This window comes from Lagopus muta, chromosome 4 (genome assembly GCF_023343835.1).
Source record: "Lagopus muta isolate bLagMut1 chromosome 4, bLagMut1 primary, whole genome shotgun sequence".
In the NCBI taxonomy this organism is placed as follows: Eukaryota; Metazoa; Chordata; class Aves; order Galliformes; family Phasianidae; genus Lagopus; species Lagopus muta.
In genome coordinates, this window is record NC_064436.1 from 48,968,141 (window position 1) to 48,986,048 (window position 17,908).

Genomic DNA, 17,908 nt, shown 5'->3' on the forward strand with positions numbered 1-17,908 from the left:
TAACCTGCTGATTCAAATAAAGTAATTTGCACAGTAAAATCCTCACATATATGGAATATCAGCAGTGGCAAGAACCAGTCATTGATTTCTTTTAGAGATGCATGGAACACTGTCAGGCTTCACAAGCTGATTCAGTAGCTGTCACAATGAGAGTCCTGAGATGAAACATTTAGGGCTTTGGATGAGAAGACAAAAAGAGCTGATTTAATCATGGAGGATGTGCAGGAAATTAAGATAACAATTCTATTCAGAATTAGAGATTCAAGATTAAAATTGAAGGAAAACAAGCACAATGAGCTCCACTTGAAGTAGGACGTGGCTAAGAGTCAAATTATTGAAGACCATACTTTCATTAAAAGAACATTTTTTTATCATAGCTTGTCGAAAGAAAAGCCTACAGCAATTTGCACTGCTTGGTCCAATACTTTTGCTAAAATGTGACACAATGGACAAAGATGAAAATTGAAAAGCCATTTGCAAGCAGGTAAAGCTAGCTGCATTTAAAAAAAGCTTACAGAGTGTCTATAACTTGATGTAAATGACTGAAAACCATCCTTCACTACTTACAATTTATTCTAGATGGATTTGAAGTGTGCATACACACTTCTAAGCATGCTGACTTTGTAATGTATTAAAATACCTTGAACAGCTGAGCTATTAATACAACAAAAGCTCCTGTCTATTCAGCTTTCAGATCCTTACCAATTGAATCCTTACCTCCAGAGACAACTCTCACAGCTCATGAAACTTTGGATCTTCTTAGTAATTTCTCTTCCTTTAAACAACTCATTTTAGGGGAAAGTCCAGTGCTTTGCCAGACACCTGTGTTAATTTTAAATAGAAGAAAACAACCTTGCTGTTGATGCACATGAGTGGATTGATAATCAATTGCCAGTCTTCCATCTTTTGAAAATGTACCTAGAGTCAAAGGGTACCAAGTAAAAAGTGAATGCCTCAACACTTCTCCTACTTCTCCAAAAAGAAGAAATTATTCAGATGTCTGAAATTTGGTAGACCTGAGATCTAGAAACCTGAGTAGAAGATTGGGGAAGAAGCAGCTTCATAAATGCTACAATGATTTCACTAGCACTGCTAGACACGCTGCTAGATTATAAAACAAACACACACCTATACAATCACTATAAGAAATATAGTCAGAACTCAAAGGCACTTTCAGGTAGCTTCAGTATGGCCTACGCAGTAGTTCACAGGCACAGTTACAACAGGTACCCAAGGCAACAGCTTAAACAGCAACACCCCCTGCAAAACAAAAACACAGTCCCACAGGCATGGCACACAGCTGGCTGGACTCCACTGTTTCTACTACATCTGATGGTTGCTGCTCCTTCCAGCCCCCTGCCATCCTGCCACAAGCAGTTCCCTCTCTGGGAGACTTTGTTGCTAGGCAGCCTGAGCCATAGCGAAGGCAGAGAAATAGCTGTAGGTCTCTGCTAGTGCAGGAGGCTGTAGCAGAAGTGCCATGAAAGGCCTTCATCTGTGTTTTGTCAGCTAGAGAAAGATGCTGTTGAAGAAGAGTAACACGCAACAGTTTGCCTTAGCAGATGCTTTCAACTTCCCAAAACTTAAAGAGGCTGATGTTTAGAATTGAAGTACTCTGATCTTTTAAGCTTCAAAATCTGAAATTACTTTGATAATGCTTTAATTAAGAGTAGCAACTAGATGCAACTCAAAACACTTTCAGACCACACATGGCTTTAGTCAAAGCTTCTATTTTGAATTACTCTTCAAAAAAGCCTGAAAGCCAGGGGCAGTTCACAGGGAACACAACAGCAGCTACCTACAGAACATACGAAATTACCAAGCACCACAGAACAGAAATCTACACTGCACAGAAGCCCCTGCTAGGACAGTATGTTTGTAGACCTCGGTCAAAGGACACTTCATACTTTATGGTTACCTGAAGTTTGGGCAAGGAGCTGCAGATGAATATGTAAAAAGCTTTCATTTAAGAGGGTCAGAGCATTAAGGCTAATGAGTGTTTTACCTTAGATCTTTTCTTCCTATCACTTTCTTCCTACTCATCCAACCTGAAATTTCTCCCTACAACTCAAAATTCAATTACTGCAGCTTCCCAACCTCTCCACACTCCTATTTTCCAGTCATTTTGGAAGAAACATGTGATCTCTTCCAAGGCTCTCCTTAGCACAGTAACAAGTTAATAAACCCACACACAAGCTGCACAGATTGTGTCAGCATCAGACAGATTACTTTTTGCAACAAGTAGGAAAAAACCTGTTCTAGTGCTGCCTACCAGAGGATGAAACAGGATCAGTTAAATGGACACTGCTGCTTCTATACAAGCAACCTTACTGTAAAAGCAGATTGTTTCAAGTTGTCATTTCAGCATTCATTCATTGCACCTTACCAGTAGACTAAGCATAAAGAAGGATGTGAAATTACAGCTGAAGAGTTTGGACATCAGGAAAAGCTTTAACAGAAGCATGGTGCAGGCCTGGCCTTCATTATCCAGACACAAAGGCATCTCTTGACTCAGAGGCCTTTCTCTAGTGTCTTGAAGCTACATCGGCCTCAGCTGACCTGCTCACCTTAGGCAAATAGTAACCTCTTGCCCTGAAAAGAACTTTGAGTGGCCTTTACAAAACAAGGTTCATAGGATGCCACAAGAAACTCTTGGGGCAAGAGGAATGATCAATAAACTCCATTTAGTCTTCCAGCAGAAAGTTTTATTCTTATTAAGGACAAGGAAATATCAACCAACAGCTCCATTAATAGACACAGATTAAACAAGCCCTGTTAAGCACTTTCTACTCAACATGTGAAAAAAAACAGAGTCTAAAGACATCATGTGTCCAAACTGTTCACATTAAAACTTGAGCTCATCCTTTATCATAAGCTCAAGTGATGTTGCTTCTGTGTATAGCAAAGGGTGGAAACAATTTAAGTTACCAGAACAGCTGTGTTTAACAAGTACTGAAGCACTGGAGTTTCGACTGCATTTACTGGTGTGCTATTAGGTGTGCTTTCCTTCAGAGCCTCAGGCAGACTTGCAGAAAGCCACAGCAGAAAAACGAACTTCTCCTTTTTCACGTTCTGTAAATTGTCTGCAGATCTTAGCAGAATCCTTAAGAGAAAAAAAGCTGTTTAGATGACTGGAACACGTTTGCTTAAAAAAAAAAAAAAAGACCCTAAGTCATTGCAGAGCTCTGGGTCCCCACAGCTGATTAACATAGTCTAATAACACCAGTTAATACATACACTTTACAGGTATCTAGCTCTGTGGTATAGTACTTCTTTGTTACCAGCCTGCACAGCAAGCAGGTACAACCACTATACACTGCAAGAGTGCTCCCATCCTTTTAGAAGCCATACTTGCAAGGAAACAGAAGTTTTACCTTCAATAGTAAGTCATCTGAGCTTGTGCCATGGTTTACAGGAAACGGCAAACGCCCATCTGTGAAAGAAAGACCCATCACTCACTAAGCTTATTGAGTATGCATTAGCAGAATTCAATATAGTGATGTAAGAAACCAGTACAGACTGTGAACGCAGTCAGAAGAAATTGTCAATACATGTTTAAGTGAAAAGGGAACCCAGTATTCCCAGCTCTACAGGAAATGTCACTTTACAAGAGTATACAGGCATTCAGTGTAACTCTCCTTCAGCTGCAATCTTTAAGTAAAACTATAAATTGGCTTTGACAATGCCATTAGAGAGCTACACCCGTATCAAGCTCTTAGCCAGAGCCACCAACACTGCTATACAGTGCAAAGCAAACCCTGCCTAATTCCAGGCCACTCAGGAACTTACCTAGTTCATACAGATGTCCATCCACATTAGCAAAGAGGATGAAGTGGAAGTTCACACTGTTGTCCTCAACCTTAGGACAGACCATTAGACACATCAGTTAGACTAAGAAAAGCCTGCAACTACATTTAGAAAAATCCCACTTGTAGCTACAAGACAAAGGAGATGTCTAGAAGAACGCAAAAGCAAAGCATTAACTGATTCAGCTTTAGTAGCCACTGCAAGGCTTCCATGTTACAATACACTGAAGTGCCAAAGCCTTAATATTCAGCCCCCCAGATGCAGCCTGAATGCAATTTTCAACATGTCTGATAAAGAAATCCTGCATTTACCCATCAGTTATTTAGCCTGTTTCATGAGTTGTGACAGCTATCTGCCAGACAAGAAATGCACTGCTCTAGCACTTTCAATAGCCTCTTCTCCCAAGGTTTTACCCATTCATATCTTACCCGACACTGTCCTTCTTGTGCAACAGAGTTATGGACTTCTTGTATAGCCTTAAGAGAAAGCACACAGAAGTTATTGCATCCCTTAAGTGATGATGCTGACAGTTATTTGTGTAGTTCACGTACCTTATTATTTGCAAAACGCTTAGCTCTCTCTTCAGGAGACAGATCAGCTGTTTCATCAAGAAATTTCTTCAGGGCAGATCCCTCATCTGCACAAGATTAAAGATTTTCTTCAGCACAGTTAGAAAAACAGTTACAGTTCAAACAGCCCACACCACTCAGTGCTTACTGTGTTAACTAGGAACAATTACTTTCAGCCTAGAACCATCTCCAGCATAAGCATAATGCAACTACCACTTCAAGTCACCAGAAGCTATTGATGACCTGCACAAACAGCCAGAGTCCAAGTGCCTCAGGGCACTCCAAATACTTGTCTTGAAACAGACTTACAAATAGATTTTGGCTTTTTCCATTTCTCCGTGCAGATTTGGAAGAAGGAAAGTCATGTCTTAAAGAGATTATCCTATAGCTGGTATCTTTCATCTATGCACATTCTACAAGACACTTGATTTCTGCCTTTCTGAAACTGCAAATCTACAGACATACACATCACTTACTCATGCTAAAACCAAAGCTTGCTTTGGTTTTCCAGAGCTTGAATTAGTAGTACAGCATTAAGATATACAGAGTTCCTATTCTTACCTGAAATACATGCTCTAACACTGATATCATTCAGAGCACGCTCAGAAGTCTTTTAAGAGTAAAGCAACGGGGGTCTTAGTTTTCTTTCCACACATCCTTTAACTTTGTATAAGAAATACCACACCATGCAAGGGGTTCAGATTTTCAAGACAACAGCAAGAATTTATTTTGCAGTTCTCTATTCAGAACAGTAAACATTACCCAGACTCAGTGACAAACCTTTAAGAGGAATTTGTAATCTTGTTTCCTAGGAAACAGGAGCTTCCAGCCACCCATAACCTGGACTAGTTTTGTATCTTTTCACATAGAAGAATCAAGACTGCCCTCTTCAGAAAATATACTTCCATGCTATTACCAACCCATATGGTTTTTCTCACAGAAAGGTATGCATGTTTAGAACTGATTTATAGACATCAAGCAAGTCCACCTACACTAGACATAACCAGCATTAAGAACCTACTGGTCAGTTCACGTCAATTATCAGTGTCAATGGTCATCTCTAAACATGATGTTTCCAACTTGTAAATACATTGGTCAGTCCTGCTCTTTACTTCCCTGTCCTGCAATGCTTTCTACCAGGATAGGAGTCAAAATAATGCCACTTCTGCAATTTGTGCTTCTCTCTAGGAGAAGAAGGATGCACACTGTTAACTTCAGTTTCTAAGTATCTTCTATAGTCCACAACCACTCAACTTTCCACTGCTGTAAAAAAGCTGAGAATTCAAGTATTTTAGAATATGAATACTCACCAAGTTTAACTTTGTCTTTGTTATTAGCAACTGCATGTATCAGACCAATTGTCCCACAGGAGTTACTGACAGTCTGCTTCAGGAAATACACCTTGGAACTGATTTCTTGGTCCTTTATTTTCTCAGTCTGTTGTTTCCTAAAGTTCTCATGCTGTGAACATGTAATTGTTTTCAGTGTTTCACTATAGCATTATCTTTTTATTGTACAAAATCACTACAGAGACAGGCATACAGGAGAGCCATTACCAGGACTAGACAGAAGAACTTACCCAGAAAGTCATCTTTGTGGCACAGGTCCAATAAAGCATTATCTGTGTATCCTGGATGCAGGCCAAGCCTTAATGGACTACCTACATGACTTAATCACATCCTAAAGGACTGTTCTTGGTTTCTCCATCTGTGTTGTACACTGGAAATAGCTTGAGAAGGAAGTCATATAATGGATCGGCTCTTTATCTGCTCTCTCAATTGTTTTTACCTATTTGATGGGACTACTCAGCATATCTATACAATAGCTTGCTTTTGTACACTTACACCACTTTCCTTCCTTAATCCATACCCATCAGAACAGCATGTAGATCAACACAAAAGGTTATAACCCTTCTTTTAAGCATTTGTTAAGCACAGTTCATTTTTAAGTGCACCTCCTTGTAGTTCCTCAGCGTGTTGCACTATAGGCATTACCATGCAGTTGTAGCTCAGGCCTCCCTAAATCCAGTGAGTGATTCAGCAAGATGCAGAATCACTGCTCCTCACACTCAAGGCTGCTAACAGCATTTTCTTTAGTCCGGTACACAGAGAAAAGCATAGGAGGCACGTTAGAATAAGAGCCCTTTTTTTTATTCCTTATTTTTCTCTCGTTGGAGCTGACTGGAGACCATGGCCAGGCACACCACATCACTCCACTGCAGCCCGGCAGAGCCACACCCACCACCACCAGCTGATGCCGGCAGATCACTGCGGGCACCGGCTGACAGCAGGTGCAGCCCGGCTGCCGACAACGGGTTTTGTTCCAGGAGCAGCTGGGCCGAATACAGCCCCCCCACCAAAGCTGGGCACCTACCTGCTCGGTGAGAGGAAAGAGAAGCAGCAGGGCGCAGGCCGGGCTGGGCACGGCGCCCAGCGCCTCCTCTTCGAAACCCAGCACGTCCACGAAGCGCCAGCCAGGGCTCACCCCGAGGCGGGACAGCACCTGCGGAGCGCAGAGAGCGAGTGGAGGGGCCGCTCGCTACTCCCCGCACCCCCCCGGCTGCGGCCCCGTGACACAGCACAACGCGGCGCCGCCATCGCCGCCCAACCGCGGGCGCGGCCCCGCGCAGCCCCGCAGCTGCGGCCACCGCCGTCCAGGAGCGCAGAGGACGAAGGGAGAGGGAACGGCCGGGCCGCGGCGGGGACTCACTTTGTTCAGCATCTGGAAGACAATGAGGGAGAGAAAGGTGAGTCAGCACGGCCAGCCCACCGCGGACCCCCGCGCCCAGCTCCCCACTCACCTCGGGGTTGATCTCCATGGGCTGCCACGCCATGGCTCAGGACGGAGGCTGCCTGTGCGCCGCTCCGGCAATGTTCCCAGCACGGCACAGCACCACCTGCGCACCCCTCCGAACTGCCGTCGAGACGCTGTGGTGCGGAGCCGCCCACCGGCCGATATATAGAGGCGGGCCGGCCCACTCCGCGCCGCCGCGGGGGGAGAGGGCGGAGCAGCGCGGGGAGGACCCCGGCCCGGCGGTGCGGGGAAAGTGCTAGAAGCGGCCGGCTTCCCCCCGCCGTCCCGGGGCGTCGGGTCAGGTCCCACGGACCGCGAACGGATCCCACGCCTTTATCGGGTACCGGGTCCCCTGGACCCGCCTGCCAGTGGCCAGTGGTGGTGAGCGGGCAGGCCTTGCCCTGTGGCTGTCCCAAAAATGCTGCCTTGCTCATGGAACAGAGCTGCGGTTGTCAGGAAGGTGTTTGCATCGGGATGCCCTACTGCATGTGTCGTGTGCAGTGTGCGTGGCAGCATCGATATTCAACGCAGGCATTAGATAGTGGCTAAAATCGCAATAAGATGATAAGGCTGCTGTCGTCCGCCTGCTGATGGCAGCTGTGCGGTCTGAATCCGTTCCTCAAGAGCAGTCTGCTGTGGTTAATGATAACATACAGGGCTTCTTACCTCTTTGTTTATGACCTGAAGATTTCTGCATTTCATGTCTTTCATCTAGAATGTCTATGAGCAAGGAAACAAAGCCATCCTTTGCAAGATACCAGGAATCTCATTTGAGGAACCAAAGTAACTGCCCAGTTTGCTGGTAAATAGCCAGAGCCTTGTCAGTGAACCTCACTGTTATCATCCTAGAATTGCTTGAGTTGGAAGAGACTTCCAGAGGCCATCTAGACCAACTCCCCAGCAGTGAACAGGAACACCTACAGCCTGATGAAGTTGCTCAGAATTCCATCCTGCCTGACCTTGTGTGTCTCCATGAACGGGGCATCCACCACCCCTCTGGGCAACCTGTGCCACTACCTCACCGCCCTTATTGTAAAAATCTTTTTGCTTATATCCAATCTAAATCTCCTCTCTTTTTTCTTGTATACTCCCTTTTAGATACTGAAAGGTCTCTACAAGGTCTCCCAGGAGCCTTCTCTTCTCCAGGATGAGCAGCTCCCGCTTTCTCAAGCTGAATCTTTGAAACAATGTGAATACTGAATAAAATAATCAGCCAAGTATCTTCAACCTGCTTCTTTTTTAGTAATTGCCTCCTTTGTTTTCCATCCTGCTTCAGAAAGATTTGAAACCCAGTGCAGCAAAATTTCTAAGTGCATGCCTAATTTCCAGCAAATCTGTATAAACTTTACATCTCCTGTAAGTTAGTGGGGTATCATTCCATTCAGTGTGTTGCACTCATGTATTTGAATGGAGACTATTTATCAACCTCACTCTGTTCACAGTGAACTCCTAGGGAAAGAATTTTACAGGTTAATCTTTGACATGACTGCAGCGGGTCCAAGATGCTGTGTCACATTGGGTGCACCTGTAGCAAGACTTGAGTAACAATAGGCAGGATAGCAAGGTCTTGATATTTTTTGTGCAAAACTGGGATGTTGCCAGATATGAGAAAGCCCCAGGCAATCTGGTCTGATCTTGCTAAGTCTGATCTCCCTGCTTTGAGCAGAAGGTCAGTCTAAAGGCATCCTGAGAGCTCTTCAAACTGATGCATCTCATAATGTTTTGATTCCTTCCATCGCAGTAAAGGCAAGGACAAAATACACTGTGCAAAACTAAGAAATATGGGGAAGGGGGTCACAGTAAGTGGCAGCAGCCTATATTTCTGCTTTTTCCCCTTTTGGGTTTGGCTGAAATCATTGGTATCTATGTGCAAGCTCAAGGTGGTCCAACATATTTTTTTTGGTGTACATTACATCTCTGGCTGCCATGCTTTTTGTGATCAACTGTGCATGTGCTGGAAGATGCAAGTATAGAAAAGCAACTTGAATTAACATGTATGATGCTAATGATTGCTAATACATGTGTAGGAGGGACTGCATGCAGCTTCTCCAAGTGGATGGCAAAGCACAGGTCTTGCAGCATGGAAAAAGGAAGGCTGAAAATGACAAGGAAAATCTTATTTCTGGCTTACTTAAATAGCAAATGGTTGTTATAACTTCATCTTGTCTCACAGTAATTACTATTACTTGAATGCTGGATGCTTGGATGCTGGGGTTACAGGCATCCTGGGGATGGACCCTGTATCTGGGCTGTTGGGAAGACTGCAGACAACAGGGCAGGCATTGTTGCAGTCTCTCAGTGCTGCAAGCAGTACACAGGGGCTGTAACAGGAGTGACCATTTCTAAAGGATAATCTGCAAAATCTATCAACACATTACTTTAAAGTAAGCAATAAATACAACTGGTAAATTCTGCTGCAGTTGCATAAAGATGTCTGCCTCTGGGAAGTGACATAAAAATGAGTGCTGTATGTCCGTTACCTAACGCTATCCAGTGCCTACTTCCTTGCAAAAAGGGAGTTTTCATACCATCTTTCTTCAGTGCAAGTAGATGTTGTATGGGAACTACTGAGTCACGGCCTGAACCTCTGATTGATCACCTGAGGCGAGCCATGAGTCAGCCAGAGGAGCACAGGTGAAGGCAATTCAGCTGTGCTGCCGGAAGGGGTGGAGCCAGGCTCCATCCCTCCTAGACCTATTTAAGAGCTGGCTACCAGTGGGGAAGGATTTTGTCTGGAGATCCTTCCTTTTGGTGTTTTGTGGTGAGCCCAGCATAAGGGTAAGCCTTCCATTTATTCTCTCTTGTTATCATAGTTCACTTTGCCTAATTCTCTTGTTTATTTTGTGATTGTAACATCTTGATATCCATTGATTATACAGATGTAAATGGCAAGTTTAACCCAGTACGTTCCAATATTTCAATAGAATCAACTCACCAGAAGAATTGAATGGAAATATTTATAAGCCAAACAGAGATATTAGCTTTGGTTGGTGACAAGCTGTCATCCATAAACAGCAGTTTCTCTTCCTTGATTATAAAGAGAGCCTGAGGGACCCAGCTCAAGTGTAGATGTCTACAGTATGAGCAGCAGCTTTTAAATATATGAATCCAAATTTAACTGCCCGGAGAGGAGAGAATCCTTGCTATTCATCACAGTTAATGTTCTGATAATGTCTAGTTGAGTATGTATTATGACAGCAAGGACAGATGTGGTTTCTGTTTTGGACTTTACAAATAGCAAACAGGACTGCTGTAAGCCTGCTGCAGCAAGTTGTGTTCACAAGGACTGCATTTGTAGACTGGTAGCCATGCGGCTGTGAAATAAGACAAGTTCCTATCACTTAGCAACTAGTATGCAGTATAAAGCAGTCTTTATTTTATACCACTATTTTCTTCTATGTTAAGATATCTACTCCTGTCAGTGTTTGCATCATTGTGAAGGATGGATGTAGGGGAATTGACCACAACTGCATTTGCATACTGGCCCATCAAATGGGCATGTTACATTCTGTGTCGTTGTTCCAGCTATACCACATGATATAGCTTTTCAAAAATAGAAAATTGGGATTTACTGAAGGAAGCCTTTCTCCCAGAACAGATGCTGGAGAAAATCCTACGTCTGATGCATTAACCTCAGTAGGCAGCTGAGCCCCACACAGCTTGCTCACTACCCACACTGGGATAGGAATAGAGGAGAGAATCAAAAGGGCAAAAATGAGAAAGACTGTGAGTTGGGATAAAGACAGCTTAATAAATAAAATGGTGTGAGGGTATGGAGAATAATGTTAAAAAAAAAGAGAAAATCAAGTGATACTGAAAGCTGTCAGCACCACCTGACTGACAGCCAGCCAGTTCCTGAACAATGGTCTCCTGGAAGAAATCCCTGCACAAAGTTCTTATTGCTGAGTGAAGTGTTACATGGTGTGGGATATCCTTTTTGTCAGCCAGAACCAGCTGTCCTGGCTGTGTCCCCACACAGCCTCCTGCCCAGCGTACTTGCTGTGGGGGAGAGTGGGAAGCAGAGAAGCCCTTGACGCTCTGCAAGCACTGCTCAGCAATAGCTAGAGCATTCTTGTGTTATCAGCACTGTTTTGATCACAGATCCATAACACAGCTGAAGCTGGAAGAAATTAACTCCATCCCAGCCAGACCTAGTACTCTTATGTCTTAAGGTACCAAACATAAAACATGACAAACATATCTGAAGTCACAATAAAGACAGTGAGCATCTGGCATCTGCATAAGACTGTAATGCCTCCCTTTTCTTCTGGTAAATTGTTTGGAGCACAGCAGTAATTCATGTGTATTAGTGCCACAGCCATTAGAAGATCAGATGGACCAAGAGGACAAGCATAAATGACTGTTATTATAAAGGGGCTGGGTCCCTGGGTAGCTTTGTGCAGGACCAGGAATGTATATATGTATTTCTGAATTGCAGCCAGGTTCTTTTAAATACCTCTGTGAGGAGTTTCAGTGACTGCAGCACAGCACTGTGGGGTGATGCATGTCCAGTTCGGCGCCAGGCAATCAGTAGCTTCTCTCCATGTCGGTGGGACAGGAGCTATGAGCTAAAAGGTCTCCAGGTGTCAAATGGCAAGCAGGAGTAAGACTGGGAAGAGAAAGAAATTCAAAGAACATCAGAGCTGAGCTAGGAATAGAGGAAAAAAAAATAAAATCTTTTTTTACTTAATCTTCGATGCTGAGGTTAGAACAGTTACTTTCTCCTTTCCCCTTCTCTGCAAGGAGGTAATATTTTGGCTAGGGAGATGGAATGACTGGAAGCTGCTGATATGGAGAGCTACTGAGGGTCTAACACATGATGAGGAAGAGGGGTAACTGAAGCTATGCAGATAAAAGAGCCAGGATGATGGGGTGCTCTGCTGAGGGCTACCTTTCTGCTTACTGAGAGCCAGCAATGACTCTGCAATTGCTATGAACTACAGCCAAGTTCTCCAGCATGTGAAAAACAAACAAACAAATAAGAATCTCTACGCAGTGCAATGGCTTATCTGGAAATCTGTAAGTGGAAATATTCCCTGAAGTGCTAAAATGTAACTTTAAAGGCCTGCCTTGAGCATCTCAGTTCTGAGGAATGTGGCTGAGGTTTTCCTGAATTCAGATTTGTTTGGCAGGATGCTCATGATTTTTTTACCTCGTGGCAATGCAAAATTGTGTCCACCATATGGTGATAGCGTCTATCAGAGATACAGCAATAGCATACTTTATTTCATGGTAGAAGAAGGACAAACAAGGAGTGGCCCATTTTTCTTTCCACAAAGAAAGGCAGGAGGGACAATACCTGTTGATAAGGGTATCTTAGTTTCCCACCAAATGATATACTATCTGTTTTTATTTGTTATGAAAGCTAGCTAGACTTTCAATGGATGAGGAAGACACCTGGATAATCAGCATGTCTCTCATTTTCTTTACATGCTTTCTTTGAGTGTTGTTAGCCAAACACTCTTTCTTCAATGAAAAAAGACAAGAACAATCCATCTTTCCAGTCTATAGAGGAGAAAAATCCTTCCCTCTCTTTGTTAACTTGTACATTTGTGGGAGCAGAACTCTTTACCTGGAGATATAAAATATGCATCTTAAATAAGAGGACCACATTTTATGTAGTGTTTTAATGTAATACATATAATAGCTAATAATGAATTCTTGTTTTGATGTAATGGCTGGATGATGGCTGTGATAAACAGATAGCTATTTACATTTTCATCCAGTCAATGCTTTCCTCAGATTAACAGGCACAAGAGAAAACAAGATGGGCCATGTGAATTAAGCTGCTGCTTGAAGGAGACATGAATAGCAGCCCTCAACCTGTGCAGTGCACGTTCTTGGACAACACTGAGCCTCTTGTCGAGGGCTATGTTGTGCCAGGCCATCCCACTATGCTTCTCCCTTGTGAGCTTCAATTGTTTCACTCACAACTCAATTAGCAAGCTCTAAACTTAGGCTTGCTTTGAATATTCTTCACCTACACAGAGCACCCAGGAGGCATCCACAGCCTCTCCTTTGGGCTGGAGGATGTTACTTTAGAGAGAATGAGCTGCTCTTGAAACAAAATAAAAATAATAGAATCACAGGATATCCCAAGTTTGAAGAGGCTCACAGGGATCATCAAGTCTGATTCCCAGTTCTGCACCGAACCACCCAACATTCAAACCCTATATCTGAGAGCACTGTCCATATGCTCCTTGGCACAGCAGCTTGGGGCTGTGGTCACTGCCCTAGGGAGCCTGTTCCATGTCCACTGTAAGAACTGTGAAGAACTTCTAACACCAACCTGACCTTCCCCTGATGCAGCTCCATGCTGTTATCTCAGGTTCTGAGCTAAGGGCTGCCCCTTTACTCCCCTCATGAGGAGCTGCAGGCCACAAGAAGGCCTCCCTTCAGCCTCCCCTGTTCTGGGCTGAGCAAAACAAGGGACCTCAGATGCTCCTCCTATGTCTTCCCCTCTAGAGCCATCTTCGCCATCTTTGTAGCCCTCTTTAATAGTTTTAAGTCCTTATATTGTGACACTCCACATTCAGCTCCTAAGTTGCTCCAAATCAGTTCCTGATCTGCTCTTATGTTCAATGAGATGTAAGAAAATGAGAGAGCTGAGGAATATTTTCAATCAGTTAAAAGAATGTTGAGACAATGACACATTTAGTACATTAAGGTGTAGAGATGCACTTTCTCAGGTATAATTGTATGTGGTTCTGAGGGAAAGGCATGGGTCACCTACTAAATGCTTCTTTACATCAGTGGTTCTCCATTCTCAAGAGTAAAACCTTTACAGGGAAAGAAAAGAATGTATACCTTAGGGAGTTCCTGAGGAGGAACCTAACTTCTGGACCGTGTTTGTTGTCATCTGTGGTTTCTTTACAGTCTAGCCTGGCTGCTGTGTTTCTCAGGGGAATGTGAAGAGCAAATGAAGAAATTGGCATGCTTGCTTGTTTGATGAAGTTAGACGTAGGGCTCTGCCAGAAGGAAATAACAGAAGCAAGTGTGTCTGCTGCAATGAAGGAGCTAGCTGCTTGCTTGACAACAGAGGAACCTATAGGCACGACCTCTCTTGTGAAAGAGTTTTATTGTGAAATATTATCACGCTTTCAGTTAAACACCACAAGCCATCTTGTACTGTGTCCAGGAGATCAGATTTTTTGTGGGTGGAAAGGTATGGAGGAAAGAGGGGCTAGTGATGGGATTAACCAAGGTGAAAAAGGCTGTCTTTCACTGTATCTTTTTGTACAAACATATAATTATACGAATATTTACTTTTAGCAGAATGTTAAAGTAGCTGACAATGGAATTCAGTGAGCAACAAAGCTGTTCAGCCTAACTTGTTCACAGAATGCTGAAAGATGCCTGCTTTGCTCCAGACATCTGGCATGGTCCTGTTCTCTCGCTGTATCTTAGGAGTAGTCTTCTGATGAAAACTTCTCCTTCAATTTTTGTGTATATATTTACCCAAACTGAATGAATCCAAATAAATTCTGAAACAAGGTGCGCTCAGCTCAACATGTTCTCCTTAAAGATCTGTTTTGATAACAGGTCAGGCAGTACAAGTTACCCTAAAATTCTATGCAACAAGGACATGCATACCACAATAAGGATTTTCTCCTTAACTTATATGTGCGTAGTCTTGATAAGCATAGGGATTTTGCTTTTAATTAGAAAAGCACCCTGAAATGAAGCTTCAGCCATAGACCATATATGAGAAGTTCAAAAGTATTTCTTCCGTTAGAACCTGAACAGGGATGTCGGCATAGAGCTGCTGCCAGTGCAGTAGGTGAAGATCAGTGCCAGATTTCCCTGGATTGCCTCAGAACCTGCCTGTGCATCTGGTCATTTCTTTAAGTGGACAGCCTCTGCCGAAATGGATGAAAAAAATCATTTTCTGCATATAAGCCAGTCCTCTTCATCAGTCCTACGGCCTTTGCATTTCTTAAAGTTTCTAGCCACATAAATATCTATATTCAGTGTGCAGCTCTTCGGGGCTGGTGCCTTGGGAATGACTCAGTAGCATAGCTCTGGCATTTTCTCAGTGTGACTGCAGCAGATGCAGAGCCTCACAGACCTAGATCTGTGCTGCTGTTGCTTCTCCACTCTACAGTAGTATGTAGAAGCATTGAACAGAACCAACTCCTGTGTTAATTTCAAATTATGAGTAGCTATTCACTTGTACTTATTACGAGAAAGCTTTGATTTCAAAACATGTAAGAACAAGTAGCTTAGTCCCACATTAATAACCCCTTTCCATAAGTATATCTGGCAGAACACAGCCTTTCAATTCAGCTTTAATTCTGTCACAAATTGTTTTACATGTGGTGACCACCCAGTGCATGGTAATGAAAAGCAGTTGTGTTGTACTTGGTGCTTTTACTGGCTGAGGGAAACAGCAGCTCTGGAGCCCAACTGCTCTGACTCTCCAGTGCATGCCACGGGAGGAAGGTTATTAGCCCTGGCTCATCTCCAAGCATTTATATTAAATACACAGTGAAACAAGTCCAGTTGCCCCTTCTGAGCTTGCCCTTGCCCTAAGCTGCTTGCAGAGAAGCACTATGCAGTGCCATCTGTGCATCTCCAAGGCTGGTTGCAAAGACCCCCAGATCATCAGCAGAGGGGAGCAAATGGAGGTTTTCTTCCTCTCTGCTCTAGGAATTTTTCCATATTCTTCAAGGAGGAGAGCAGAGAAATTTTTAGACAGTGTTCATCACTGATGGAGAAATATCAGTTTAACAAGCACTGTTTTGAAATGTTGAACCAGACCACATGTAGTTATGGAGAACATCATCACTGGACCTTCAAGCCTCACCTGTTTTAGTGGAGGGGTTTAGTCTGTGAATGTGCCTGCCAAAATATATTTATTTGTCAATGGAGAAAAATATTTAGATGGTGAGAAGAACTACATATGGATCAAAACCACTGCATCACATGGTACTGCATCACATTCTGGAGCTGTAAATATAAATGCAAAAGATGCCACTCTTTCCAATGTATGTTTATACACAAAGGGCAAAATTCCCATTGAGTGCATTTACAGTGCGGGCTTTTCTGGCTATATTTAGACCATTAAACACTGGACTTCTGTCTTTCTTGTTTCAGAGACAAAGCTCTGCTGTTAGTAAGCTTAGCATTCCAACTTTCTACACCATTTTTTTAATATTTGTTAGTGAATATAAATGTGTATACATGTGCATATATAAATGATGGAAACAGTCATTGTGGCCCAAGAAATGGGTTTCCTGATGGCCTTAGTGGGAGCTGTACTGCTGCATATCTCAAGTGCACATTGGGAGCCAGAGCCAGCAGTGCAGTATTTGCAGGGAATGCTCCAAGGTGCCAAAGCAGTGGGACTGAAGCCCAGCAGCTGCTGGTGATGCAGAAGTGTCTGCCTAAAACTTAAAAGCCATGGTTTGTGTTCTTCAAACAACCACATTCTCAAAATACTCTAGCCTCAAAAGCAAGTGATATTCCCAAATCTATATTTCATATTCCTACTTTTCAGATGTATGAAAATATCAAAGATGATATGTTTTGGTGCCCATCAAAAAGCAGAGGTTTATTTCCCACATTCACTTTAAGAGTGTGAGGCAAAAAAAAATCTAGCTCCATTTTAGCTTTGCAATATGAGCTGCTATCTTTATCTGACTACCTTTAGTTTCTCTCTTAGGACTTCTGAGTGTTTTTCATGTGCCAGGGCCACATAAAACAGTAAAGCTTGCTTAAATGTCAGCTTTGAAGGAACCTACTGTCTTCTATCCCAGTGCCTAAGCAGCTGCTTTAGGATATAGAAACTCTGCACCTTTTCTTACAATTTTTCCTTGCTTGGCTGCTCTAGCTAGAGGAAAAAAAAAAAAAAAAAAAAAAAAAAAGTCCAAAATGGATAGTTTAACTGCAGTGATCACTTGTTGTGTTGAAAGACTTGTAGTTCTCCTTTTCAAATATTTGGGAATGAAGTCATCCTTCTCACCTTTCTCCAGAACTTACCTGGAATGATTTCAAAAAATGATCAGTTCCCAGCTTTATTTCACTATTGGAGTAATCTTACCTGAACTTCTGATGTCTGGCTGTCGTTGCTTCTCTGTAAGTGACATGGAGAAGAACCCTACAAGGAGAGAACTTTCTCTATGGCAGAACTAGTTCTTTACTATATGCTTGCCCATCATAAAGAATCACAGCATGACTGAGGTTGGCAGGGACCTCTGGAGGTCATTTGGTCCAACTCTGCAGCTCAAGCAGTGACACCCAGAGCAGGGTGTGCAGGCTCATGTCCAGGCAGCTTCGGGATTGTCAAGGAGGAGACTCCACAGCTTCTCTGGGCAACCTGTGCCAGCACCATACAAATGGCTCAAGAACTCCAAATAACAAGAAAAATACATGATTTCACACACGTGCCTGGGATACTGAACCCTCTGTCCTCTCTAAAAAAAGTGCATATTTAAGCCTGCAATGAAAAAAATGTAATTCCAGTCCAATATTTGAATCTTCTAGGTGCACGTGTGTAGTGTTGTTCATCATGGGAAATCATTTGATTTTATATCTCAAGGGGGAGACTTGATGTAACTATGAGACATGAAAATGTTAAGAGAATCAGTTCCAAATAAAATCGCTGTCCTACTGTAGCAGAATTTTCCTCAACAATTTCCATGTTAGGCTTGGATTTAGGAGTAATATATTCAGCAAAAAGTTATTTGATCGTATAGGTTATTCTGAAATACTAAACTTCAGTTACACCGCTAGATGGT

The 17,908-nt window shown here is 43.0% G+C and overlaps 1 protein-coding gene across 1 annotated transcript; it reads right to left on the reverse strand.

Annotated features, from left to right (window-relative positions):
* Positions 1 to 2,690: 2,690 nt before the first annotated feature.
* On the reverse strand, positions 2,691 to 7,328 carry UCHL1 (ubiquitin C-terminal hydrolase L1). Its single transcript, XM_048942957.1, has 9 exons — positions 7,177 to 7,328; positions 7,086 to 7,097; positions 6,750 to 6,878; positions 5,687 to 5,837; positions 4,359 to 4,444; positions 4,236 to 4,283; positions 3,790 to 3,859; positions 3,375 to 3,433; positions 2,691 to 3,103 (listed from the first exon to the last, which is right to left on the reverse strand). Exons 1-9 carry the CDS (start codon positions 7,207 to 7,209, stop codon positions 3,017 to 3,019), a joined length of 675 nt encoding a protein of 224 aa, XP_048798914.1. The 5' UTR covers positions 7,210 to 7,328; the 3' UTR covers positions 2,691 to 3,016.
* Between the last annotated feature and the right edge of the window lie 10,580 nt (positions 7,329 to 17,908).